We start from the raw sequence: 27,727 nt of genomic DNA, 5'->3' as shown, positions 1-27,727 counted from the left end.
ATGTTCTTTAAGTCTAGCACATAAAGTCCTCCAGGGTCTCATCCTTACTCCTTCCCTAGACTCATTTAAATATTTCAGCCCCTAACATCAGATTCTATACCCTAATTCTATTTAACTCTGTATCCTTTTGAACATGCGGTTCCCTTCACCTGAATTTCTCTTTTCTCCCTTCTTTATCTAACATCTATTGATCCTTCAAGTGGGCATTGATTACCATTTCCAGGAATCCTTCACTAATGTCCCCAGGATGGACCAAGTGTCCTGCTTGCTTCCAAAAGGGTTGAGTTCCTGATATCTCATTTTCCTATTGAATCAAATTACATGGTAGACTCAGCTTAAACTTCTGATTCCAACAACTTACCTATAAACCCTTTTGAGGGTAGAGATGGAGCTAACAGCTAAAAAAATGTCTAGAACAGTCTATAGACTTCCAAGAAATGTTCAATATTTTTAAAAATATGAATGGGAGGTAGGGAAGTTTACAGCAAAGGGACTAGAGCTCGAAGCGCCAGTACAGTACAGTAATTAAGACAGAGGGTTCTGAAGTCAATGGCTTACATTGGTACTAGAGCCCCTCCTCTCCTTCGCATGTTGTTTAACAACTCGCCTGGGTTTTCCCATCAGTTAAAATTAGGGTAATAATTCTACTTGACTCATAGGGCTGCTGTGAGGATCAAATTTAAAATTGACATATTGATCATTTTTTGCATTAAATTTGTAAAATACTGCACTAAAACAGTGTTTATCTTAGCCACTGAGTTTCTCGTGTCCCTTTAATTTTTTTTACTCCAGAAGAGTACCTCATTCACTTCACTTTAGTCTTCACTTTGTCCGCACCTTATATGCTTGACAAATATTAGCAGGCATTCAATAAACATTGATTTATCTCCCTATATTTTCAAATTAAGTAAAACATATACGGTAAAGTGAACAAATATTAAGTGTATTGCTGAGCTCTCTAATTGTTCAGAACATTACGCTTCGCAGTAAACAGTGTCTTTTCACCCTCAGGTACCCCAACAAAAAAAAATCCGTTTTGTAAGCCTCTCTTTTCCCAGTTTTCCACTGCTCCCTTCCCCAGGCTTTCTTTTGCCCCTGTCAATTTCAAGAGATTTCCTAGACTAAAACATTCCAGATCGTCAAACTTGAAAATGTATTTTCCTAGAGGACGGCCTACGACGTCAAGCCCCCTCGTAAATCCCAGGAGACCCTTCAAAAGAGGCCGCCATCTTCCATACAGTCTCGCATTACGTCTCGCGCATGCGCTTCTGTTTGCGAGGCTGCGAAGAGGGAGATTTTTATCCCTTCTCGGCACCCTTACGTCGTAGGGCATCCGTGTCAAGATTTACGTGACGTCCGTTTCTTGCCGGAAGTGGAAAGACGGGGAGGAGGTGTTGCACTTTCCAGAGGGGTTTAATTTTAGGACTCGGGGTTAATTGTTGAAAATCTCCGAGATACTGGGGTGGATATATTACCCACTTTACGAGAAGAGACTAGAGTGCGCTCGGAGGCGTGTTTCTAGTGTAAGTGGGTACGCGTCTTTGATGCTGGCTTAAGGGGACCTAAACCATTCTTTTAAAAAAAAACTTCATGGTGCCGCCTCGCTCTCTTTGAAAGTCATTTTCAGAGAGGTGGAACGCCTAGATTCTAGATTGATTCAAACTCTGCCACCGACTTGCTCTGTGCCCTTGGGCCCCTCTCCGAGTCCCAGTGTCTTCATCTATAGATGGAAGAGTAGACAAAGTCTCTTAAGTCACCTTTTAGTTCTGAATGTTGTTCCATGCCCGAGCCACAAAGTCCTGGGGGTTAAATATCGTTGGCCCCTTTTTATAAGGAGGACATTGAGTCCCAGGTTTGACGACTTCCTCAAGATTGCACAGAAAACTTTTAGAGATTTCAGATATTGAGACTAGAAGATTGTGCTGTAAGTCCAGACCACGACTCCTTTGTATATTTCTGTATCCGTTCCTGAAACTGGCCTATAGCAGTTACTGAAACAGTTTGAATGGATGAATGAAACTTTTGATATCAAGGCCAGTTCCATAAGCAGGTCGGTTGTTTCTCTGCCCTTCTAATGTATTAACAGTGTAATACTTCTCCAGGTGTTTCTTCTGCTTTACTTGACTGGGGACTCTGAAACCAGTTCTGTTGTCTTCAACTTAATCAGACAGCATGGAGGCACCTCCGGTCACCATGATGCCTGTCACTGGAGGCACTATTAATATGATGGAGTACCTGCTGCAGGGTAAGTGAGCCAGGCTACTTGGATGACCTGTTTTCCTCTCTCTGTTCATCATCTGTGGGGATGAGAGGCTGTTATACAGAGGCAGCCTGCATGATTTCTGGCACTCAATAGATAACAACTTTTTAAAAAGAATTTAAACGTTAATTATGGTCACAGACACAAACACATTAAATTAAGTGTACAGTTCAGTAGCGTTAATTACATTCACGTTGTATAACTGATTTCTAGAACTTTTTCATCTTGCAGAACTGAAACTCTATACCCTTTGAATACTAATTGCTCCTTCTCCTCACTGCCCCCCTGCCCTTCAGCTCTTAGCAATCACCTTTCTTTGTTTCTGATTTTGACTACTTTATATATTTCATATGAGTGGACTCATGCAGTGTTTATCTTTTTATGACTGACTGGTTTTACTTAGCATAATGTCCTCAAGTTCATCCCTACTGTAGCATGTGACTGGATCCCCCTTTTTAAAGCTGAATGACATTTCATCGTGTGGATATACTACATTTTCTTTATTCATCTGTCATTTGGGTTGCTTTCACCTCTTGGTTATCATGAATATTGCTGCAGCAAACATGGGGGTGCAAATATCTCTTCAAGATCCTGTTTTGAGGGCACCTGGGTGGCTCAGTGGGTTAAGCCGCTGCCTTCAGCTCAGGTCATGGTCTCTGGATCCTGGGATCGAGTCCCGCGTCGGGCTCTCTGCTAGGCAGGAACCCTGCTTCCCTCTCTCTCTGCCTGCCTCTCTGTCTACTTGTGATCTCTCTCTGTCAAATAAATAAATAAAATCTTTAAAAAAAAAAAAAAGACCCTGCTTTGAGAGGTGCCTGGGTGGCTCGGTCCTTGAACATCTGCCTTCAGCTCAGGCTGTGATCTCAGGGTCCTGAAATCAAACCCCACATTGGGTTCCCTGCTCAGTTCTCTGCTTCTCCCTCTCACCCCTCACTCATATTCTCTCTCTTACTCTCAAATAAAATCTTTAAAATAAAAAGAATCTAAATTAAAAAAAAAAAAAAACAAAAAACAGGTAAAATAACTTGCCCAGATAGGAGAACTCAAGATCCGGAGAGAGTAGTGATTTTCAGGAAGTCAGATAATGTTTTGTGCAAGAGTTTAGACTTTAATTGAGATCATCCATTTGGTAACTTAATATGAACAACATTAGGTTATTAATTTTCACTTCTTAAGCTACCTCTTCTTCAGTCTTTCCCAACCCAGTAAGTGCCACTGTCATTCACCAGTTGCACGAACCAAGCATTTAGGAGTCAATCTCTGCTCTTCTAGTCCCCCTCACATCTAGTCCATCTCTAAGTCGTCATATTCATTTTACTTCCAACATATATATATATATATTTTTTAAAGATTTTAATTTATTTATTTGACAGATCACAAGTAGGCAGAAAGGCAGGCAGAGAGAGAGAGGAGGAAGCAGGCTCCCCACTGAGCAGAGAGCCCGATCCCAGGACCCTGGGATCATGACCTGAGCCGAAGGCAGAGGCTTTAACCCACTGAGCCACCCAGGTGCCCCCAACATATATATTTTTTTAAGATTTTATTTATTTGACAGAGAGAGTGAGAAAGCACAGCAGGCAAAGCAGCAGAGGGAGAGAGAGGGGCAGACTCCCCACTGAGTAGGAAGCTCGATGCAGGGCTTGATCCCAGGACCCTGTGATCATGACCTGAGCCGAAGGTAGACGCTTAACTGACTGAGCCACCCAGGTGCCCCTCAACATATATTTTAAATAAGCATTTTCTCCACCGGCAATGCCCTACACTGGTTTATCATCCGGGACTTGAACTATTTTAGTAACCTTTACTTATTACATTGTTTCTACTTCTGATTATCTCTGTCTCTTCCCACACCAACAGGTAGTCATCTTTTTATTTTTTATTTATTATTATTATTTTTTTAAAGTAAACTTTGTGCCCCCAACGTGGGGCTTGAACTCAGGATGCGCAGATCAAGAGTTGCATTCTAGGGGTGCCTGGGTGGTTCAGTTTGTTGAGTGTCTCACTGCTGATTTTGGCTCAGGTCCTGATCTCAGGGTCTTGGGATCAAGCCTCATGTCAGGCTCTGCGCTCAGTGGAGAGTCTGATTCTCTCCCTCTCCCCCTGCCCCTCTCCATGTGTGCTCTCTCAAATAAATCTTAGAAAAAAAAAAAGTGGGGAGGAGTTACATGCTCCACCAACTGAGCCTGGTAACAGTGTAACACTTCTCCAGGTGTTTCTTGTGCTTTACCTGACTGGAGACTCCTAAACCAGTTCTGTTGTCTTCAACTTAATCAGACAGCGTGGAGGCACCTCTGATCACATGATGCCTGTCACTGGAGACATCATTAATACTATGGAGTACCTGCTGTAGGGGACCTACCAGGCGTCCCAGGTAGTCATCTTTTTAAATAATTGTTTTATTATTTAAAAATTCAAACTAATATAGTGAACAGTCCATTTCTTTCCTCTAGATTTCAGTTTGTATCATTTTGCCATATTTGCTTCATCTTTTTTCTTTCACTGTTTTTTTAAGTTGTTTTTTTTAAGAGGGGGAGGGGCGGGAAGTTGGTGGAGGGAGAGGGAGAGAGAGAATTTTTTTTTTTTAAGATTTTATTTATTTATTTGACAGAGAGAGATCACAGGTAGGCAGAGAGGCAGGCAGAGAGAGAGAGGAAGGGAAGCAGGCTCCCTGCTGACCAGAGAGCCTGATGCGGGGCTCTATCCCAGAACCCTGGGATCATGACCTGAACCTAAGGCAGAGGCTTAACCCACTGAGCCACCCAGGCGCCCCGAGAGAGAGAATCTTAAGCAGGCTCCACTCCCAGCACAGAGCCTGAAACAGGACTTGATCTCAGAACCCTGCGAACATAACTTGAGCCGAAATCGAGAATCGGACGCTTAACTGCCTGAGCCACTTAGGCACCCCTTAAGACTGTATGTTTTTTGTTTTTGTTTTTGTTTGTTTTTGTTTTTAAGATTTTATTTATTCGTTTATTTGTCAGAGAGAGAGTACACACAAACAGGCAGAGTGGCAGGCAGAGGCAACGAGAGAAATAGGCTCCTGGCTGAGCAAGGAGCCCGATTCGGGACTCGATCCCAGGATCCTGGGATCATGACCGGAGCTGAAAGCAGTGGCTTAACCAGCTGAGCCACCCAGGCATCCCAAGACTGTATGTTTAAGTAGTCTCTACACCCAACCTTGGGCTCAGACTTACAAGTCTGATATGAAGAGTCACATGCTCCACTGACTGAGCCAGCCACATTCCCCTCTTTTGCTGTTCTTAAAGAAAATTTCTGCAGGCACCTGGGTGGCTCAGTTGGTTGAGCGACTGCCTTCAGTTCAGGTCGTGATTCTGGAGTTCCAGGATCAAACCCTGCATTGGGCTCCCTGCTTAGCGGGGATTCTTCTTCTCCCTCTGACCTCTCCCCTCTCATTCTCTCTCTCTCTCTCAAATAAATAAATAAAATCTTAAAAGAAAATTTCTGACTCATAACATTTTATTCCTAAACTCTTCAGTAAGCCTATCTAAAAAACAAGGATATTTTTCTTTATAACCTTAATACCATCATTATTATCTTAAGGAAATTAATAATATATTTTAATATCACCTAACATCTAATCCATATTCAAAAGTTTCTCCCCAACTGTGCCCAGAATGTATTTTTTAAACAGGATGCAATCAAGTATCATGCATTACATTCGATAATTGTTTCTCTTAAAGTCTCTCTTCATTTGGACCAGTCTCCCCTCAGCTACACTTTTTTGCCTCATGACTGTGTCTTGTTGAAGAGTCCATACCAGTGTTCCTGGAATGAGCCTCTGAAAATGTAAATGCAGTCATGTCTTTCCCCGTTTTGTTGACAATAAAGTGCAGAGTACATAGTTGCCCAGTGACCTTTGGGTAGAGTACCACCTTCACCACAAACTGTATGTCAGGCCTGCACTGCTGTGGCCCAGGCAAATCCTCACTTGGTTCTATCTTCCTTCTCAGAGCACTTCACGCGCAAACACTGATACCTTTCCATTTTCTTTAATTGCCCAAGCCCTTTCCTACCTCTGTGCCTTAGCCCTTAAAGATCCCCCTGGCCCAGTACTTTATCCAGCTCTTCACAGAACCAGCTCATTTTCATTCTTCAGTTTTCAGCCCAGTTGCATCCCCTTAGGGAGACCTTCTTTGACTCTAGCCCCTCAGAAAGGTCTTCTCTTCTCCATCCCCACCAGTTGCTCTCTATCCCATCTTCCTTTTATTTCCTTGTATTACAGTTTGCTTACTTATTTATTTTTTGTTTACCCTACTAAGTTGTAATCTCCCTTAGGGCATGGACCCCTACTTCTTAGCATAGTGCCTAGAATAGCATTCAAGAAGTATAGGTTGAATGAACCAACACTGACAAATGTTTGAGGAATGGGGTCTTCTGGGTGGCTCAGTCCATTAAGCATCTGTATTTGGCTCAGGTCATGGTCCTGGAATTGAGCCCCACACTGGGTTTCCTGCTGAGAAGGCAGCCTGCTTCTCCTCTCCCTCTGGCTGCCACTCCCTCTGGTTTTGCACGCTCTCTCTCTCTCTGTCCAGTAAATAAATAAAATATTTAAGAAAAGATGTTTGAGGAATGAACAAACACATCTCTGATACTGTCCTGAATGTAGGGTACAATGTATTGAATGTAGGACTTGTTCCCTGCTCCCATGATCTTCTGTCCTGTGATTACTGGGATCTGATCTGTTGCTTTTCCTACAACACTCCCCATTTTCAAAAATTCAGTCCTTTGAATCTCACTATCAATATTTACCATAGTAACAATATATAGTCTTATTTATTTTAACAGATTTAGTCAATAAATATTTGAATACGTTACTAGCATTGGAGTATCATCAGTGGAGGGAGAAAGATGAATAAAGTATCAATATACAACTGATATATTGAAAGATGACTAAAGAATTGAGGTGATAATGCTAAAGAAAACTAAAGCAGGGAGGTGGAAAGAGATTGGAGAGACGTGTGTTATCTTGTTCAGGGTGATCTGAAAAGACCTCTCTGATAAAGTGACACTTGAGCAAAGACCTGAAGGAAATGATGGGGCGAGGCATGCAGCTACCGGTGAGAAAAAGTTTCTAAGTGTAGGGACTATGGAAAGAGACTCTGAAGAGAAATACTTTATTAAGTAGTTGGCATTTTCAGGAAATAATAGGAAGATCACTGTAGCTGGAGAGAGTGATCTAGGGAAATAGTTGAAGGAAATGATGTTGGACTGGTAGCAGAGTCCACAACGTATAGGACCTTGTAGATGATCGTAAAGACTTTAGGATTTATTCTGAATGACACGGGAAGCCATTGGAGGGTCCTAAGCAGAGGACTGTTCTCATCTGCCTTATATTCAAAAAGACCTCTTGGCTGTTGTGTATAGAAGAGAAGAAGCAGGCGAGGGTAGAAGCAGGCTATTGCAAAAACCAGATAAGAAATGAGGGAAACTTGGACTAGATGGAAATGAATGAGGAAGTGAAACATGGTTGGATTCTGCACATTTTTTAAAAAATTACGGATTGGATATAGGATATGGGGGAAAGAAAGGAGTCAGGATGATTCTGTGGTTTGGAGCCTGGGCCACTGGAAGCACAGAGTTTGCATTTACTGTAATGGAGAAGACTGCAGGAGGAGTAAGATTGTGGAGGAAAAGCCAGCAATCGGATATGAACACACGAAGATAAAGGAGACAGTTGGATATATGAGTCTATAGCTCATGAGATAAATACAGGAGTCCTCAGGGCATAAATGATATTTGAAGCCTTAGCACCAAATTAGGTCGCTTTGGAAGGAAGAGATTGTTGATAAAGAGGACCAGGATTGAGTCCTAGGATCCTCCAGTGTTTAGGGAAGATGAGAAAGACCCACCGAAGTAAACTTAAAAGGAATGGTCAATGAGTTAGGCAAAAAGAACTAAGGGAAGAGTTGTGTCCCAGAGGCCAAGGGAAGAGCAGATTTCAAGGTGGGTATAATCTGACAACTATGTCAGATGCCGCTAGGAAGATGAACAAGATGAGAGTAAAGATCAGTGTATTTCTATGGAGCATTTCATTCCTTTGTATTTAAATATGTTACATAAAAAGGAAATGTTATAATATAGATAGAAAACTTGTGTTGCTAGAAATAGAAGATAACTTTTCAAGTAAATGACAGGAGTGTTATTATTATTCTAGATAGATACTGAGGTTGTTCAGGCCTCTGAGCCCAAAGCCCACTGGCGGTTAGCGTTTTAGGGAAGGCCTAAAGGCTTTCCTGTACCAGCTAAGATAATGCAAAAAACTGAAAGAGGGTTAACTTTTTCATAAACTTTCGCATATGCTGCCGTGGCAGCATAACCCCTCTGAAATCTCATGTATTGGACCTATGCTTTACAAACATTGCACTAAACCATTGAGGTTTTTCATTTAAGTTTTTTCAATCTTTTGCTAATCCCAGTACCCAAAATGAAAGATGGGACTCAACCATACTCTTTCCTTCTTCAGGAAGTGTTCTAGATCACAGTTTGGAAAGCCTTATCCACCGCCTTCGTGGTTTGTGCGACAATATGGAACCCGAGACTTTCCTTGACCATGAGATGGTATTCCTCCTTAAGGGCCAGCAGGCTAGTCCATTTGTTCTCAGGGCCCGGCGTTCTATGGATAGGGGAGGAGCACCCTGGCATCTGCGCTACCTGGGACAGCCAGAAATGGGAGACAAGAACCGCCATGCCCTGGTACGCAATTGTGTAGACATTGCAACATCTGAGAACCTCACTGACTTCTTGATGGAAATGGGCTTCCGCATGGACCATGAGTTTGTCGCCAAGGGTCACTTGTTCCGTAAGGGTATCATGAAGATTATGGTGTACAAAATCTTCCGCATCCTGGTGCCAGGAAACACAGACAGCACCGAGGCCTTGTCACTTTCCTATCTTGTGGAACTAAGTGTTGTTGCCCCAGCTGGTCAGGACATGGTCTCTGATGACATGAGGAACTTTGCCGAGCAGCTGAAACCTCTGGTTCACCTAGAGAAAATAGACCCCAAGAGGCTCATGTGACTAAGACAGTCTCTCTGCCACTGGGGCCTGACCTCACCTGTTACAAAAAAGAAGATGTTTTAAAGGCTCCATTTCACCACTGCCAGCCGGGCATTCTTCCCCCAGAAAGGAGGACAATAAGGACTTCGTTGGTTCTGTACAGTTTTCCTCATGTCGCAAGTTCACCTCTGTGACAGCCTTTCCAAATGAAAGACTTAGGATGACAAGACTCTATCCAGTCCTTCTGTATAAGGAAGGGAATAAATTAGCTTTTAGAAAGGAAAATCTTTTACTTGTTTTGCTATTTGTGTATAAGACTGCGAGCTTGTACTGTGTGGTAATAAAAGCTATGAAGAGAAACATCTGTGATTCCAATTCTTTTTTTTTTTTTTAAAGATTTTATTTATTTATTTGACAGAGAGAAATCACAAGTAAGCAGAGAGGCAGGCAGAGAGAGAGGAGGAAGCAGGCTCCCTGCTGAGCAGAAAGCCCGATATGGGGCTCGAACCCAGGACCTGGGATCATGACCTGAGCCGAAGGCAGCGGCTTAACCCACTGAGCCACCCAGGCGCCCCTGTGATTCCAATTCTTTATCACCCTGCTAATTTGGGATGGATCCACTACCAGCTGGAAGAACCAAAAAAAAAAAATGACAGTTTTTAGTTTTAATTCTGATAGAGGTTGATAGTTTTTACCTTTAACCAAAGTATCACGTTCACTGAAAAAAAAAATTTTTTTTTGAGATTTTATTTATTTATTCGACAGAGAGACACAGCAAGAGAGGGAACACAGGCAGGGAGAGTGGGAGAGGGAGAAACAGGCTTCCCACCGAGCAAGGAGCCTGATATGGGACTCGATCCCAGGACACTGAGATCACGACCTGAGCCGAAGGCAGACGCTTAACAGCTGAGCCAACCAGGTGCTCCAAAAAATTTTTAAATACAGACAAAAATAAGAAAACCTGTAATCCTATAATTCAAAAAGATATACTATCTTTATTCTGTTATATGTCCTTTTAATGTTTATTTTATAAATTTATATATATGAGATTGATTGACCGATTGATTGATTCTTTTAAGGTTTTATTTATTTGACAGAGAGAGATGTACCGAGAGAGGGAACACAAGCAGGGGGAGTGGGAGAGGGAGAAAGCAGGCTTCCCGCCATGCAGAGAGCCTGATGCGGGGCTCAAACCCGGGACCCTGAGATCATGACCTGAGCCGAAGGCAGACACTTAACGACTGAGCCACCCAGGTGCCCCAAGATATATTTATTTTATAAAATATTCTTTATATACTAGTTTATACCCTTCTCTTTTTGTTTGTTTGTTTGTTTAATCACCTTTTCAGGACATTAAGCTATAGTGCTCTTCTGTAAAAACAAAAACCCCATTAAAATAGGGAATTGAGGGACGCCTGGGTGGCTCAGTGTATTGAGCATGTGACTCTCGGTTTCAGCTCAGGTGGTGATCTTGGGATCATGGGACTGAGCCCCATGCGGCCTTCATGCTGGGGGCAGAATCTGTTTAAGATTATCTCTCTCCCTCTGCCCCTCCCCCTGCTGCCACACTCACTCTCTTAAGATCAATGGATAAAATCTTAAAAAAAAAAAGAAAATCCTGTAATGCTAGTGCTTTTAATAAAATCATTGTTCACATCTATGACTATTCTTTAGGATAAATTCTAGGGAACTGCTGAGTCAAACAGCGCTATTTTAAGACTTCTGCCGTGCATTGCCAAATGCCTTCCAGAGATGTCCCAGTTTTCACTCCCACCAGCTGTAAATGAGGTTCCCAAAAATGTTGCCAAAACTGGGTATGACTATGAAAACTTGTTTTTCCCATTTGATGATAAATGGTAACTAGTTTGAATTTTCTTTTTTTTTCTTTTTTTTTTTTTTTTATGTAAGCTCTATGCTTAATGTGGGGCTTGAACTCATGACCCCAAGATCAAGAGCCGTGCACTCTACCGACTGAGCCAGCTAGGTGCTCAAGTTTTCTTTTTCTTTTTTTTTTTTTTTTAAAGATTTTACTTATTTATTTGACAGACAGAGATCACAAGTAGGCAGAGAGGCAGGCAGAGAGAGAGGAGGAAGCAGGCTCCCCGCAGAGCAGAGAGCCCGATGCGGGACTCGATCCCAGGACCCTGAGATCATGACCTGAGCCGAAGGCAGCGGCCTAACCCACTGAGCCACCCAGGCGCCCCTTCTTTTTCTTTTTTTAAAGATTTTTTTTTTTTTTTTTTTGAGAGAGTGCATGAGCTAGAGGGAGGGACAGAGGGAGAGAGAGAAGCAGACCCCTCACTGAGCAGGGAGCCTAATAGGGGGGCTCAATTCCAGAGCCCCAAGATCATGACCTGAACCAAAGTCAGAGACTTAAGCAACAGAGCCACCCAGATGCCCCAATATTTTTTGTTTTTTTTTTAAGTAACAGTTCTTCGTGGGATCGATTGTAGCTCATTTTAATACTTCCAGAGTTTTTAATACACTGGAGAGAGTTTGGTTTGCTAAAAAATTTTAGGTTATTCAGAATTTTCATTTTTTTCTGGGATATCCACTTACATCACACCCCTGTTGAGCTACATTGGACAAATCAGTTGTTTTTGGCATTACTTAAAAGATGATATGAATATTCTGTTAGGATGCTTTGGGCTACAAGTAACAGAAAAGCCACCCCCCCCAAAAAAAAGAAAAGCCATCCCAAGCTGCCTTAAACAGTAAGGATGGAATGATCTCACATGATGATAAATTCTAAGATGGGGTGGCTTCCAAGTTGGGGAGCTGGTTATTTCTCTGGCTCTGGGAACCTGTTCTTGGCTTTCCCCTGAATGTTTTCAAGATAGCTTCCCCCACCCCCTCAGTTGCGGATTGCATAAATGGGTAAATCCTGTTCCTTTCTTCACAGGCATATTAGCATAATGATTCAGGCAAGGCCCCTTCTTGTTTTGTACTCTTCCCCTTTATTCCTAAACTCTACTCTCTCTCCCACTTTTCTCCCATTTTGATATGTTTAATGAATGTCTCTGTTGTCTGCCTGGTAATATGTAGAGTTATATGCACATATTTACTTCACACAAATGACACTGTGCTATACATGTTGCCTCTTTTTTTTTTTCAAAAATTTTTTTCAAAAAAATTTCAATTTCAAAAAATTTCCAAAAAATTTCAAAAAAAAATTTCAATAATTTTTTTTAAAAATTAACATTGCTTTTGTGATATGCTCTTGTTGCCATATATAAACCTACCTCGGGGTGCCTGGGTGGCTCAGTCGTTAAGCGTGTCCCTTCGGCTCGGGTCAGGTCATGGTCTCAGGGTCCTGGGATCGAGCCCTGCATCAAGCCTCGCATGGAGCCCCGCATTGGGCTCCTGCCTTGGCAGGGAGCGTGCTTCTCCCTCTCCCACTCCCCCTTTTGTGTTCCCTCTCTCACTGTCTCTGTCAAGTTAATAAATAAAATCTTAAAAAAAAAAACCTACCTCATAACTTCTAACTTACATGTGCTTTCATACTAACAGGAATATTAATACTCGAGTAGTGCTTAACTCTGGCAGGTGCTTTAAATGTTTTAACTCACATACTTCTTCCAATAGCCCTGAGGTAGATATTATTATCTCCCATTTTACTGATGAGAGGAAGACAAAGAGAACTTGCTCAAATTTTCTATTTCTGTTGTTCAAAGTCAGAATTAGTAAATGGTGGAGCCTGAATTTCCACTGTCTTGCTCTGGAAGCCAGACACATCTCCACTTTGCCTCCATCCATGTTTTTTACCCATTCAGTCCCTTGAGGATGGAAACCTAGATTACCCTCAACTCTCTATTGCCATAAAAAGTACTACAATAAGAAAATGTACAGATTGAGGTGGAATATTCCTCTGAACCACCTACCTGTGGGCATGCTCGATCTGCCAAACATTGCCAGGTATCTTTTCAGAAGGGCTGTGCTATTTCACATTCCTATTACCAGTGCCTAAGAACTCATACCCACGTCCTCCTTATAACCTGTGCCAGTTTGGAGGATATCAAGTGGCAGCTCTTGGCTGTTTTGATTTGCATTTCTCAGTTATAATCAAATTCGAGCCTTTTAAAATATGCCTTTTAGGCACGTGCACCCAAATGTTCATAGCAGCAATGTCCACAATAGCCAAACTATGGAAAGAACATACATGTCCATCAACAGATGAATGGATAAAGAAGATGTGGTATATATATACAATGGAATACTATGCAGCCATCAAAAGAAATGAAATCTTGCCATTTGCGGCAACGTAGATGGAACTAGAGGGTATTGTGCTGAGCGAAATAAGTCAATCAGAGAAAGGCAATTATCATATGATCTCCCTGAAATGAGGAAGTTGAGAGGCAACGTGGGGGATTTGGGGGGTAGGAAAAGAATAAATGAAACAAGATGGGATCGAGAGGGAGACAAACCATAAGAGACTCTTAATCTCGCAACAACAAACTGAGGGTTGCCAGGGGAAGGGGGTAGGGAGAGGGTGGTGGGGTTATGGATGTTGGGGAAGGTGTGTGCTATGGTGAGTGCTGTGAAGTGTGTAAACCCGGTGATTCACAGATCTGTACCCCTGGGACTAATAATACCTTATATGTTAATAAAAAAAATAAAAAATTTAGGGGCGTCTGGGTGGCTCAGTGGGTTAAAGCCTCTGCCTTGGGCTCGGGTCATGATTCCAGGGTCCTGGGATCCAGCCCCGTATCAGGCTCTCTGCTTGGCAGGGAGCCTGCTTCCTCCTCTCTCTCTGCCTGCCTCTCTGCCTACTTGTGAACTCTGTCAAATAAATAAATAAAATCTTTAAAATAAATAAATGAATACTTAAAATTTTTTTAAAATAAATATGCCTTTTATATATGACTTTGTATAGACTTCTTAGTCTATACAATGTGAAACTCACTGTGAAACTAAGGTACCTATATCCTTTGCCTGTTTTTCTATTTGGTTTCCTCTATTGTTGGTTGGTAGAAATTACGTGTATATTCTAGACATTCCATGTTTGTTTTAAACATCACAGTTCCTCCTCCCAGTCTGTCACCTTCCTGTTAACTTTGTCTGTGATATGATATTGTTAGTTAAGCATATGCCCTAAATTTTGACTTTATGATTTGGAATCTCGTTTAGAAAGTCTTTATTTACCCAGAGGTAACAGTTTTTCCTTTTTAGCTTTATAGTTTAAATTTCTGACACTCAAGTCTTTCATCGGAATCTACCTTTAACATAATTTCAAGTGAAAATCCAGATTTTTTTTCCTCCATACAGTGAATTCGTTTTTCTATCACCATTGAAAAATAGTCTTTCTAATGCTTTGTGAGCCACCTTTATCATATATTAAGTTCCCCTGTCTATACTTTCTTTCTAAACTCTCCATTCTATTCCATTGGTCTTTTTCTTCATTTCAGTGCCAGCAACACAATGTTTTTATTACTGAGGCTTTGTTGTAGGGCCAGTTCTACCAGTAGGACAGGTAGCCTGACTTTTATTTCCCTCTCAAAATAGACTTAGCTTTCGTAGACCTTTATTCTATCATATTGACTTTATTTTTTTATTGTATCATTTTTATTTTTATTTCTTTCATACTCATTTTAGAATAAGTTTCCATTTCTCACCATTACTACTAGAATTTTTATTGAAGTTTCATTGAATATATATAGATTAATTTAGGGGAGAACTGACATCTTTGCATGAAAACCCTCCCCATAATTCACTGTGGCAGGTTTCCTTCACCTCTTTTAGATCTCTGCTAAAATGTCAGAGAAGCCTTCCCTGACCATCATAAGTAGCACAGTAGCTCACCCTCACTCTCTATCTTATTAATTTTTTTCATAGCATTTATTACCCTCCATCGTCAGATTATTTACTTACTGCTTCTCTTCTAGAATGTAAGATTCATGAGGAAAAGTGCTTTGTTTTGTTTTCTGCTCTGTCCCTAGCACTCAAAACAATGTCTGACCTTTGGTAGTCACTCTGAATATTTGTTAAACAAATGAATAAAATCTTTAGGCTGCTGTGGTTTTCCCAATTATGACATTTATTCAGGCTTTCATGTCTCTGAATAGAGTTGAAAAAAAATTTTTTTAAAGATTTATTTCTTTGAGAGAGAGAGAGAGCAGGGGGGAGAGGCAGAGTGGGGGAGAGGCAGAAGGAGCGAGAGCCCCAGGTAGACTCCACACTGAGTGCAGAGCCCCACATGGGGCTCGATCCTATGCCCCCAAGACTCTGAGACCATAATCCAAGCCAAAACCAAAAGTCAGATGCCCAACCGACTGTCCACCCAGGCACCCCTGAAGAAAATTTTTACTAAACTTCTTGGGCATTGCTTTTAGGCCAATTTCTGTAGACCAGGAGTCCGCAAACTACACCTGTGCAGGTCAGCTTGCTGTCTGGTTTTGTAAATAAAGTTTTATTGGAATATCCACATTCATTTAAATGTTGTCTATGACTGCTTTTGTACTACAATGACAGAACTGAGTGGCCACCACAGAGATCACACGGTCCATAAAGCAGAAACTATTTGCTATCTGGCTGTTTACAGAAAAAGTTTGCTGATCCTCTCCATAGACTAGCTTATTTGCTATTATAGATCATGTTATCTATTTACTACATTTTTAAGGCAAATACTCCTGGTATAAAAGAAAACTATTGATTTTTTTAAAATATCTTTCCTATTTATTTATTAGAGAGAGAGAGCATGAGAGGAGAGAGGTCAGCGAGAGAAGCAGGCTCCCTCCCGGGCAGGGAGCCTGATGTGGGATTTGATTCCGGGACTCCAGGATCATGACCCGAGCCGAAGGCAGTCGCCCAACCAACTGAGCCACCCAGGCACCATGAGTTTTTTTAAGATAAGTCTTTTATAGTTTTGATAGGTTGCTTGCTGATTATCTTGTGTTTTTGATACAGACTGTCATATCATTGGCAAGAGTGGCCAGCAGAAAGAGTACATACCTCTTTCACTTTTTTCTTGTCTAAAAGAATTGGCCAGACTTTTCAGTACTCTAGCCAACACTAGTGGTCATAATGAGCATCCACTACATCATCCTAATTTTATTATTATTATTATTTTTTTAAAGATTTTATTTATTTACTTGACAGAGAGAAATCACAAGTAAGCAGAGAGGCAGGCAGAGAGAGAGGAGGAAGTAGGCTCCCTGCTGAGCAGAAAGCCCGATGTGGGGCTCGAACCCAGGACCTGGGATCATGACCTGAGCCGAAGGCAGCGGCTTAACCCACTGAGCCACCCAGGCGCTCCTAATTTTATTATTTTTTTAAAGATTTTATTTATTTATTTGAGAGAGAGACAGTGAGAAAGAGCATGAACGGAGAGAAAGTCAGAGGGAGAAGCAGGCTCCCGGTGGAGCTGGGAACCCGATGCAGGACTCAATCCCGGGACTCCGGGATCATGACCTGAGCCAAAGGCAGTCACTCAACCAACCGAGCCACCCAGACGCCCCATTGTCCTGTTTTTAATGCTATTGCACCAAATGTCTCTGTTAAGTATGATGAAAAATTACATGATTTTTACCCTTTGGTCTGTCCATGTGATGAATTATATTGAGAGACTTTCTGCTATTGGGCCATCCTTGTATTCCTGGGATCACTCCAAAGCATCATGATATTATCTTTTAAATACCCTGTTGGATTTGAGTACCTATTATTTTGTTTAGGATATTTGAATTGTGGACTACTTTAATTACCATGCAGAGATCTATGCAGTGACCACTCCCTGTTTTTCCAGCCTCTCTGCTGGAACTACAAGCTAAGCGCTATGCTAGATGCTGCGTTACAACAATGGCTATGATACAGTCCCTGTCTTTAATAGCTCCCATTTATAATGGCAGAAACAGACGTTTATACAGTTTGTATAGTCATAAAAGTTATATGAACAAAGATCTCCTTCCCCAGATGAATGACCAAGCAGGTCTGCTTCCTTTTCCTTGGATATACCTTAACACTCTTGCATATGTATTATCTTTCTTTCTTTTCCTTTTTTTTTAAATTTTATTCATTTATTAGACAGAGATCACAAGTAGGCAGAGAGGCAGGCGGGGGGGTGGTGGGAAGCAGGCTCCCCACTGAGCAGAGAGCCTGATGCGGGGCTTGATCCCAGGACCCTGAGATCATGACCTGATCCAAAGGCAGAGGCTCAATCCACTGAGCCACCCAGGCACCCCTGTATTATCTTTCTTAATACTCTTTCCTCTTTGCCTTCCCCACTCTTCTCTGCCTATGTGTCTCCTGCACAATCAAAAAGCGGGATCAAAACAAACAAACAGGGGCGCCTGGGTGGCTCAGTGGGTTAAAGCCTCTGCCTTTAGCTCAGGTCATGATCTCAGGGTCCTGGGATTGAGCCCCATATCGGGCTCTCTGTTCCGCGGGGAGCCTGCTTCCTCCTCTCTCTCTCTCTGCCTGCCTGTCTGCCTACTTGTGATCTCTGTCAAATAAATAAATAAAATCTTTAAACAAACAAACAAACAAACAGGATCAAACAACGGAAAGCATGTAAGAGAGGGGTTAAGGGCTCAGGCTGGAGTGACAGCTAGGTTCCAGTTCTAGACATGCCATTCACTAGCTATGTGACCTTGCACGTATTACGCCACCCCCGAGATCTATTTCCTCATCTGTCAAACTGAGACTACCTTCATCACGTAGAAGATCCGGTTAACTAACCTGCGTAAAGGCTTTCAACACAGGGCCTGACGGCTGCCAGGATTTTCCCTTTCTGTCTTGGACCGCAAGAAGGTCACAAAGTCTCTTTCCTGTGACTTCTGACGTTTGATGGCAAGTAAGTAGCATCACTTGTTTCACAATTCACGATGTTCTCCCTATAGTAATTCTTTCTTTCTTTTTTTTTTTTAAGATTTTTATTTATTTATTTGACAGAGAGAGAGAGCACAAGTAGGCAGAGAGGCAGGCAGAGAGAGAGGAGGAAGCAGGTTCCCTGCTGAGCAGAGAGCCTGAAGTGGGGCTTGATTCCAGGACCCTGAGATCATGACCTGACCTGAAGGCAGAGGCTTTAACCCACTGAGCCACCCAGGCGCCCCTCCCTATAGTAATTCTTTATGTATCTCAGCTTCTGGCGCTACCATTTAGTAGTGTCTTGGCCAAGTTAGTTAAACTCTCAGAATGTTTATTTTCTTATCTGTAAAACAGGATTCATAGAAGGAAGGATTCCTCATAGAATTGTCATATGAATTAAATGATCAGTATGCATAAAGATGTAATGAAGTGCTTGGCATATGAGTGCTTAATACTTGTTAGCTGTTTTCTGTTTCAGTATTATTAACACAACTGTATGCTTCTTACAGGGAAGAACTGGGTTTTATAGTATAACATAACAGTTAAAACTCTAGAGTCTTGAGTTCAAATGTGAATTCCAGCATAAGTATGTTGCTCAAGCTGGGTAGACCTCTCTAGGCCTTAGTTTTCTTATCTGCAAAATGGGAATGATAAAAGAACCCAGTTCCTAGAGGTTGTTGTAGGGCTTAAATGAAATAACCACTCACGGGGCGCCTGGGTGGCTCAGTGGGTTAAAGCCTCTGCCTTCAGCTCGGGTCATGATCCCAGGGTCCTGGGATCGAGCCCCGCATCGGGCTCTCTGCTCAGCAGGGAGCCTGCTTCCTTCTCTCTCTCTCTGCCTGCCTCTCTGCTTACTTGTAATCTCTGTCTGTCAAATAAATAAAATCTTAAAAAAAAAAAAAGAAAAGAAATAACCACTCACTGAGAATTTAGCATGCTGCCTGGCATAATTAGTGATTTCTTGATCATTTAATAAGTATCAAGTAATGTGCTAAGGGTTTTATTTAGCAAGGTTTTATTTTATTTCTGTGAACCCCATGACCCTTGCCTAGCTTAGTACTACTCATATAATGACCTTTCAAATATTTATTGAATAAATGAGTGAGTGACTTAGTGAATGCTGAGCTGTATGCCACAAGAATCTTGCCTCTGTAAGCTGGTTTGTCCCAGGTTAACACTCCTCATTCCTCTGAGATGACTTGGTGTGTAAGCCATAAGGTTTAGCATCTGTAAAAAACAGGAGAAGATTATAGAAAGGGGGAGGTGTTAGACCCTGGCCTTTTTCACTCTAGAGAAATCACTCAGGTTTTAGTGCTTGAACTTATTTCTCGGAACTGGTAAAATGAATTTTAAAACCGCTACCACTTTTGTGGTAAAATTTACAACATTCGATGTCACGGAGAACATAGAGAAAGGAGCACCTTTTTGGAGGAAATAAAAATTGATGCAACTGTTCCTGAGGGCGTTTAGCCTAAGAAAATAACTGGGGGGGGGGGGGGGGGGCGCCTGGGTGGCTCAGTGGGTTAAAGCCTCTGCCTTCGGCTCAGGTCATGATCCCAGGGTCCTGGCAGAGGTTTTAACCCACTGAGCCACCCAGGCGCCCCTAAATAAATAAAATCTTTAAAAAAGAAAAGAAAGATGGGGCGCCTGGGTGGCTCAGTGGGTTAAGCCGCTGCCTTCGGCTCGGGTCATGATCTCAGAGTCCTGGGATCGAGCCCCGCATCGGGCTCTCTGCTCAGCAGGGAGCCTGCTTCCTCCTCTCTCTCTGTCTGCCTCTCTGCCTGCTTGTGATCTGTCAAATAAATAAATAAAATCTTTAAAAAAAAATAAAATAAAATAAAAAAGAAAAGAAAGAAAAGAAAAGGAAAGGAAAGAAAAGAACTAGGGATGTGCACAAAGATGTAGTTTAAAGCTGGTCATCTTAGGGGTACCTGGGTGGCTCAGTCATTAAGCATCTGTCTTCAGCTCAGGTCATGATCCCGGGGTCCTGGGATCAAGCCCCACATCAGGCCCCCCGCTCAGCAGGAGGACTTCTTCTCCCTCTCCCACTCTCTCTGCTTGTGTTCCCTATTTTTCTGTCTCTCGCTCTGTCAAATAAATAAATAATCTTTTAAAAAAATGATTACATCTGGTCATCTTAGTGATGTGTATAGCCTAAAAAATGGAAATAATCTAGATGTCTCATAAAAGGAGGTGGGATAAATGATACTTTATTTACAAATGAGATATCTTGCAGTCATGCAAAAGAAATTGTAGTAATGAGTTTAATGACGTGGAAAAATATTCCAGATACTTATTAACTTGTGACTTTAAGTAAATTACTTAATTTCTCTGCCTCAGTCTCCTTATCAGTAAATGGGAATATTAATATTGACTTCCTTATAGTTATCATGAGGATTAAATGAGTTATGTATAAGAATATTTAGAATTGTACCTGTCCCATTTATAGATATAACCTGTAATTATTATTATGTGAGAAAAAAGTTTAAAAACAATGTGTATGATATGCTATTACTTACAAAACATATACATAGGGGAAAAGGTATGAAAGTACATATTTCAAAATGTTATGAGCTACTTCTTGGTGTTGGAAATAATGGTACATTTTATAGCTGTTTTTGCCTTTTTTTTTTTTACAATAAATATATATGGCTTATGTAACTTAAAAACAATAATTAAAACCAAAACAACACATAGGGTGCCTGGGTGGCTTAGTTGGTTGAGCCTCCGACTCTTGGTTTTAGTTCATGTCATGATCTCAGGGTTGTGGGATCAAGCCCCATAACAGGCTCTGAGCTCAGCAGGGAGTCTGCTTGTCCCTCTCCCTCTGTTCCTCCCCCCGCTCCCACTCTCTCTCTCTCTCTCAAATAAATAAATAAAATCTTAAAAAAAAAAAAGATCAATTTCTTTAGTAGGGGAGTCAGGGTGACGAGAATTTTCTACCCTGTCTGTGCCCTTCTTGTTAGCTGGTATGGCTGGTATAAGAGTATGAAAGGGGGTTAGTCTTCTTTCACTTTAAAAGATGATCTCCCCTTTTCTTAGAGGAGAGATGGACCCAGCATCCAGAATGCCCTTAGGCAGTAGCAAGTCCTTAGCAAAGTGGGGCCCTGCAATATGGAACCAACACTGAACTCTAGAGGTGAACAGGATATGAGTCATCACACTGGCATTCTGTCAGGTTGACTAAAATCATGTCTATGTTTTCCTTGGAGGTGTGAATGTGAAGTGATGAGATTAATTAAAAAAAGACAACACACAAATATATCAAGATAAACATCTAAATAAATGGCTCCCTTCAGAGTACTTATTTTGAGAAATCACACACTTATTAACAAATTTTTGCTATTCGTATAATTTTTTGGATTTTTGGGGGGGGATGGGAGAAGTCAAACCAATTGACCTCAAAATTGGTTTGGATGGAATATTTTTCCTCCTCCTAATTTATTAAAATTGTGATACTAAGGGGTGCCTGGGTGGCTCAGTGGGTTGAGCCGCTGCCTTCGGCTCAGGTCATGATCTCAGGGTCCTGGGATCGAGCCCCGCATCGGGCTCTCTGCTCGGCGGGGAGCCTGCTTCCTCCTCTCTCTCTGCCTGCCTCTCTGCCTACTTGTGATCTCTCTGTCAAATAAATAAATAAAATCTTTAAAAAAAAAATTGTGATACTAAGTGCTTTTCAGGTTTGTTTTTTTTTTAAATACTAAGTGCTTTTTAAAGATGTAGTGAAACGGGTATTATTCAAGTGTTTCTAGTGGCATTATAAATTAGTAAAAACCTACTGGAAAGCAATTTGGAAGTAAATATTAAGAATCATAAATCTTCTGGGGCACTTGGGTGGCTCAGTTGATTAAGTATCTGACTCTTGATTTCGGCTCAAGTTATGATCTCATGGGTGAGAGAAAATTAAGAAGGCTCCATGCTCAGCTCGGAGCCCCTTGCAGGGCTTGATCTCATGACTCTGAGATCATGAGTTGAGCTGAAATCAAGAGTTGGATGCCTAACTGACTGAGGCACCCAGGCACCCCCTGCCTTTTTAAAAAAATATTTATTTCAGCAGTGCCACTTCTGATAATCCAGGCTGAGAGAATAAGAGAATGCATGGGAAAAGCTACATATATAATAATAATAATAATAATATACTTTATATAATAATAATAATAATAAACTTGTAAAAAACTTATTTATTTGACAGAGAGCAGGGGAAACAGCAGGTAGAGGGAGAAGCACAGGCTTCCCACTGAGCAAGGAGCCCGACTCGGGAGTCAGTCCCAGGACCCTGGGATCATGACTTGAGCTGAAGGCAGATGCTTAACCAACTGAACCATCCAGGCACCCCACTTCTGATTACTTCAAAAGTGGAATTTGTCTTTATGGAAGATGAAGATTTGCAGGGCACCTCGGTGGGGCAGTCAGTTAAGCCTCCAACTTTTGATTTCATCTCGGGTCATTATCACAGGATTGTGGGATCAAGGCCCACATTGGGCTCTGTGCTGGGCACTTGGGCACGGAGTCTGCTTAGGATTCTTTCTCTCCCTCTCCCTCTCCATGCCCCCCTCTCCCACCACTCACTCCCTCTCACTCAAAAAAAAAAAAAAAAAAAGATGATTTGCTGCGAGAGCCTGTGTCATAGGCCCTGAAGTTATTTCTGAATTGGGCATCTCAGTAATGGTTTGGAGAGTGGAAACCTCCTGGGCATAAGCGTGCTGCCTCCAAGGTGATGACAACCTTAAAGTAAATAATATTCATTTGTCGCTACCAGGTGTGTCCTGTGTTTAAGGAATCACTCAAAATACTGTTGGGGGTCCCAGACCGACCAGAGATTGGGCCCACTTCCAAGAGTCAGTCTTTATTAGATAGATGTACCTTAAAAGGTAGGTGGTCTACAGGAAATAATCATCACTCCCATTTATGAAGCACTTACTATGTTGTAGGCACTGTGCTAAAAACAAAAACTATCATGTTTTAAACTCTTACAACAATATTTCAAGATAGATATTATTGTCTTCATTTTACTGGTGAGAAAAATGAGGCTCTCAGAGAAATATGGCCAAGGTCACAGCTGTGAGAGGCGGAACTGGATTTTAACCAAGCTTGCCTTCAGACGTATCTTAAGACTCAACAGCTGCTCAGTAGGGCTCCTACCATTTGCATGAGTTTATTTGGTGACCTTATACTGTTGGGGAGGAACAGAAAGGCTTTCAGGGGGAAGACAGTCTAATGTCCCCCTACCTAGCCTTGAGGACCTGCCTATGTCTGAGTCCTATAGAATAAGGGACTGCAAATTAAAACTGTTTTCTGGGGCACCAAGGTGGCTCAGTAGGTTGAGCATCTGCCTTCGACTCAGGTCATGATCCCAGGGTCCTGAGATTGAGTCCTGGGACTGAGCCCCTGTGGGGCTCCCTGCTCAGCTCTGCCTACCCCTCCCCCTGCTTGTGCTCTCTCTGTCACTCTGTCAAATACATAAAATATTTAAAAAAAAAAAAACTGTTTTCCTGTTTTATTCCAAGTCTCAAACAGAACTGCTATGGGGCCCAGGTGACAGAATGTGAAAAGGTGGAGGAGAAGGGTCTCTAGCACCCTTTTTTGAAATATACTCCACTTTGTTACAGTGTGGATCTTGAAGAATTGCTCTGTTATTCTGAGGTGGACACAAACTAGCAAGGACATCAGAGTTGGTGAGTCCCAACCCAGGCCAAAAACCCAAAGAGCCTCCCTGGGCAGCGACATTGGTGGCCAAAGTAGGAACAGGTAAGTGTAATGGATACTCCTTATCTGTGTCAAGATTCTTAGGAGATACCTCCAAGGACAGGATCACTTAACCAGATAAGACCTGGCAGTTGGGAACATGGGAGTGATTTATTCCTTGAGGCCCAAGGAGGCTCAGGTGATAAGAACTTAGAGCTCTACTCTGTACACAAAAAGAGTTCAGCGGCATTTGTAGACATCTTATGGACATGGGTCACCTGGGATGCAAATACTGAAGGAACTCAAATAAATGACACTTGAAGAAACAAGAAGATATAATGAATAATCCAATAAAGAGAATGTAGAAGCAATAGTAAGTAAATAAAGTGATTCAAAAATAGCATTGGCTACGCCTGATGATCACCTGAATATCCCCCACCCACCCTATCAGAATCTTTGGGATGTGGACCCAGGAATCTCTATTTTTCCCTTATTAATCTCTCTAGGTGAATGTGAAGATCTTTGGTTTAGGAACCACTATTCCTGGCAACTCTATTCACTAAAACTGCAAATCATTTTCAGGCGTTTGGAAATTAGCTCTTACAGATGGAAGAAAATTGGACCCCTCTTTATTGCTTTCTAGGAACTGGCAATCTAATTAGAGAAGTGAGGACATATCTCATAAGGACTTCAGGGTTAGAAGTAGGCCTTAGAAGATGAATACAATTTCAGGGGTGCCTGGGTGGCTCAGTGGGTTAAGCGTCTGCCTTTGGCTCAGGTCATGATCTCCGAGTCTGGGGATGGGGGCCTTGTCAGACTCAACACTCAACGGGGAGTTTGCTTCTATCTTTGCCCCGCCCTTACCCCATCCCCCCATGCTCTCTCTCTCAAATAAATAAATAAAATAAATAAAAATAAATAAAGATGAGGGGCACCTGGGTGGCTCAGTGGGTTAAAGCCTCTACTTTTGGCTCAGGTCATGATCCCAGGGTCCTGGGATCAAGCCCCACATCAGGCTCTCTGCTCGGCAGGGAGCCTGCTTCCCTTCCTCTCTCTCTGCCTGCCTCTCTGCCTACTTGTGATCTCTGTCTGTCTAATAAATAAATAAATAAATAATCTTTTAAAAAAAAAGATGAGTACAATTTCAAAACTGAAGTAGTTGAAGAATGGGAATGAATGAAAGCAGGAGGTGGTTGAGAGGACAGTGAGTCCTCCACCTTTAATTTGTACAAGTAAACCAAGATCTGACCCAACCATTCCTCTTTTAGGAAATTTTTCCAGGAAAACTATTAAGGCTGATACCCTTTGCTGTGTTATTCATAATTTCAAGTAACACCTCAAAAGAACCAATATATTGTACAGTAATAGTAGAAAACAATTACATCATAGAATACTATACAACTCTGTAGAATAAATCTGTGTACGTAGAATGTTGTTGTAGAAAATACAATCCATGGGGAAATGTTCATGATACATAAAGTAGCAAACAAGAATATTAAATACATCAGTTATGATCCCAATTTTAAAATACATATATACATGTGTGTGTATATACAGTGGAAAGAGCTACAAAATGTTAATGGATGGTAGGATTATGCATAATATTTGTTTCCATTTTGCTTATCTGTATTCATGAATTTTCTGCACTGATTGTGTTCCCCTGTTTTTGAACATTATATCATGGAAACTTACAAACATACCCCAAAAAAGAAAGAAGTGTATAGTAAACCCCCATTTACCAATCACCCAGCTTCAGCAATTACCAAAACTTCACCAATGTTATTTCATCTCTCTGTCCCCCCAACACTTTTTATTCTTGTGAGAGAGAGAGAAAGAGTGAGCACACGTGAGTGGCTGGGGAGGGGCAGAGGGAGAGGGAGACAGAGAATCTTAAGCAGGCTCCACACCCAGTGCAGAACTAGACGCCAGGCTCCATCTCACCACCCTGAGATCATGACCTGAGCCCAATCCAAGATGCAGGTGCTTAACCAACTGAACCACCCAGGCACCCTCCTGGAGAATATTAAAACAAATCCCAGATAGCATGCCATTCTTTGCTTAAATATTTTAGTATGCATCTCTAACTTAATATTTATTTATTTATTTATTTGTCAGAGAGAGAGGGAGAGAGAGCAAGCTCAGGCAGACAGAATGGCAGGCAGAGGCAGAGGGAGAAGCAGGCTCCCCGCCAAGCAAGGAACCCGATGTGGGACTCGATCCCAGGACGCTGGGATCATGACCTGAGCTGAAGGCAGCTGCTTAACCAACTGAGCCACCCAGGCGTCCCTAACTTAATATTTAAACAAGAGCATACCATTATTATATGTAACAAAATTAACACCAGTTAATATCACGTGATACTGGGGCGCCTGGGTGGCTCAGTGGGTTGGGTCGCTGCCTTCGGCTCGGGTCATGGTCTTGAAGTCCTGGGATCGAGTCCCGAGTCGGGCTCTCTGCTCGGCGGGGAGCCTGCTTCCTCCTGTCTCTCTGCCTGCCTCTCTGCCTGCTTGTGATCTCTCTCTGTCAAAAAAAAAAAAAAAAAAATCACGTGATACTCAGTTATTATTCACATTTCCCTAATTGTCCTTTTATGATTGGTTCATTTGGGTCAGGATCCAAAAGAGGTCAACATGTTACGTTTGGTTTTTATGTCTCTAAGTTTCCTTTTCTTCTATAATGTTTCCTTCCTCCCCGCCTCTATTTTCATGCCAGTGATATCAAGTAACAGAAGAATCTAGATAATCTGGTTTACAATATACAGCTCAGTCATCTGCTGTTGGTGGTTCCTACAGGAAGGTCTCCCTGCCCACCTCTGATCATCCCTCCATGTGGCACAGGGGATATTTAATTCTATTTAATTGTTAATTCTTATCCCAGCGGACCTTTAAGGACCTTCAGATTCAACTGTGAAGAGTAACTCAAGAGAGGAAGGCCTAGAAAGGTGACTCCCTCTGTCTCTACAGTAACTTAAACCAGGCCCAGTTCCTTTGGACTCTGTTTCCTGCCTGAGTACTCTGATAATCGATGTCAGGAAGCCCATCCCCTTTCAGAGACTGGCTCTTCAGGATGATTCTGGGGGCAGGAGGGCACTGGCCTGGCCAGAGGCTGGAAACAGCATCTTTAGCTCCAAAGCTACAGTATTACTATCCCTTTTTCACTTACATTATTACCCAGTTTGGGGAGCATATGATCTTCATCACCAACTGCTCCAGAAAAGCTGAATGAAGGTAAGAATCAGAGCCACGCTCACCTGGGCTCTACACTTTCAACTTTGAGAGTTCTTGAATGCAACTGTCTTCAGTATGTCTCTCTTGAGTTAGAGTGCTCCCATCTGGATAGGTAGCCCTCTACATCTGGAGCACAGTTGTCATCCTAGAATGTTCCTTCCTGCTTCTTGGAATTCCCTTTGCTTCTCCCCTGCATTGGCTCTCCTATGTATTGAATCCCATAAATTTTATCTTTGTTGGACCTCTAGTTTTGGTGGACTATATCTGCCAGTAGCTTCTCATAAAAGGATGCATTAGAGGTAAAAATTTTAGGGATGCCTAGCTGACTGTTGATCTTGGGGTCATGGGTTTGAGCCCATGTTGGGTGCAAAGATCACTAAAATAAATAAATTTTTAAAAAGAGGTAAAAATTTTAACCCCTTATGTATTTGATTATGTCTTTATCCACATGTTTTAATGATGGTGTCTATGGTTTAACCAGGCATAGTATCCTAGGATGAAAATCATCTTTCAGAATTTTGAAGACATTCCTCCCTTTGCTTCTACTTCCATGTTGCTGTCGAAAAGCCAAAGCCATTCTGATCCCTGATCTATATGGGACCAGTTTTCTTTTTCTGTAGAAGCTTATAGACTCTTGTCTTTATTTACGGAGTTCTGATATTTCATAGTGGTGAGTCTTAATGTGGGTCTATTTTCATTCATTGTGCTGGGCACACAGTGGATAATCTGGAAACTTATAGGA

At 41.9% G+C, this 27,727-nt stretch overlaps 1 protein-coding gene across 3 annotated transcripts; it reads left to right on the top strand.

Annotated features, from left to right (window-relative positions):
* Nucleotides 1–1,371: 1,371 nt before the first annotated feature.
* On the top strand, nt 1,372–9,637 carry MED18 (mediator complex subunit 18). Of its 3 annotated transcripts, none has more exons than XM_047724078.1 (3): nt 1,372–1,523; nt 2,103–2,245; nt 8,745–9,637. In XM_047724078.1, the coding sequence occupies exons 2-3, from the start codon at nt 2,173–2,175 to the stop codon at nt 9,296–9,298; spliced, it is 627 nt and encodes a 208-aa protein (XP_047580034.1). In that variant the 5' UTR covers nt 1,372–1,523; nt 2,103–2,172; the 3' UTR covers nt 9,299–9,637. The 3 variants fall into 3 exon arrangements, with proteins under 3 accessions (XP_047580034.1, XP_047580035.1, XP_047580036.1); XM_047724079.1 differs by having other exon boundaries at nt 1,372–1,531; XM_047724080.1 differs by lacking the exon at nt 1,372–1,523 and adding an exon at nt 1,543–1,924.
* Nucleotides 9,638–27,727: the final 18,090 nt, after the last annotated feature.

The sequence above is a fragment of the Lutra lutra genome, chromosome 4 (assembly GCF_902655055.1).
Source record: "Lutra lutra chromosome 4, mLutLut1.2, whole genome shotgun sequence".
Classification (NCBI taxonomy): domain Eukaryota; kingdom Metazoa; phylum Chordata; class Mammalia; order Carnivora; family Mustelidae; genus Lutra; species Lutra lutra.
Note: the sequence above shows the minus strand (reverse complement) of the source record. Positions and strands in the feature narration are given on the sequence as shown.

Bases quoted from the DNA above. Each gene is read 5' to 3' on its own strand.
- MED18 (XM_047724078.1), top strand. From the start codon at position 2,173: ATGGAGGCACCTCCGGTCACCATGATGCCTGTCACTGGAGGCACTATT. The intron at 2,246-8,744 runs GTAAGTGAGCCA...TTCCTTCTTCAG, and splicing joins GATGGAGTACCTGCTGCAGG to GAAGTGTTCTAGATCACAGT.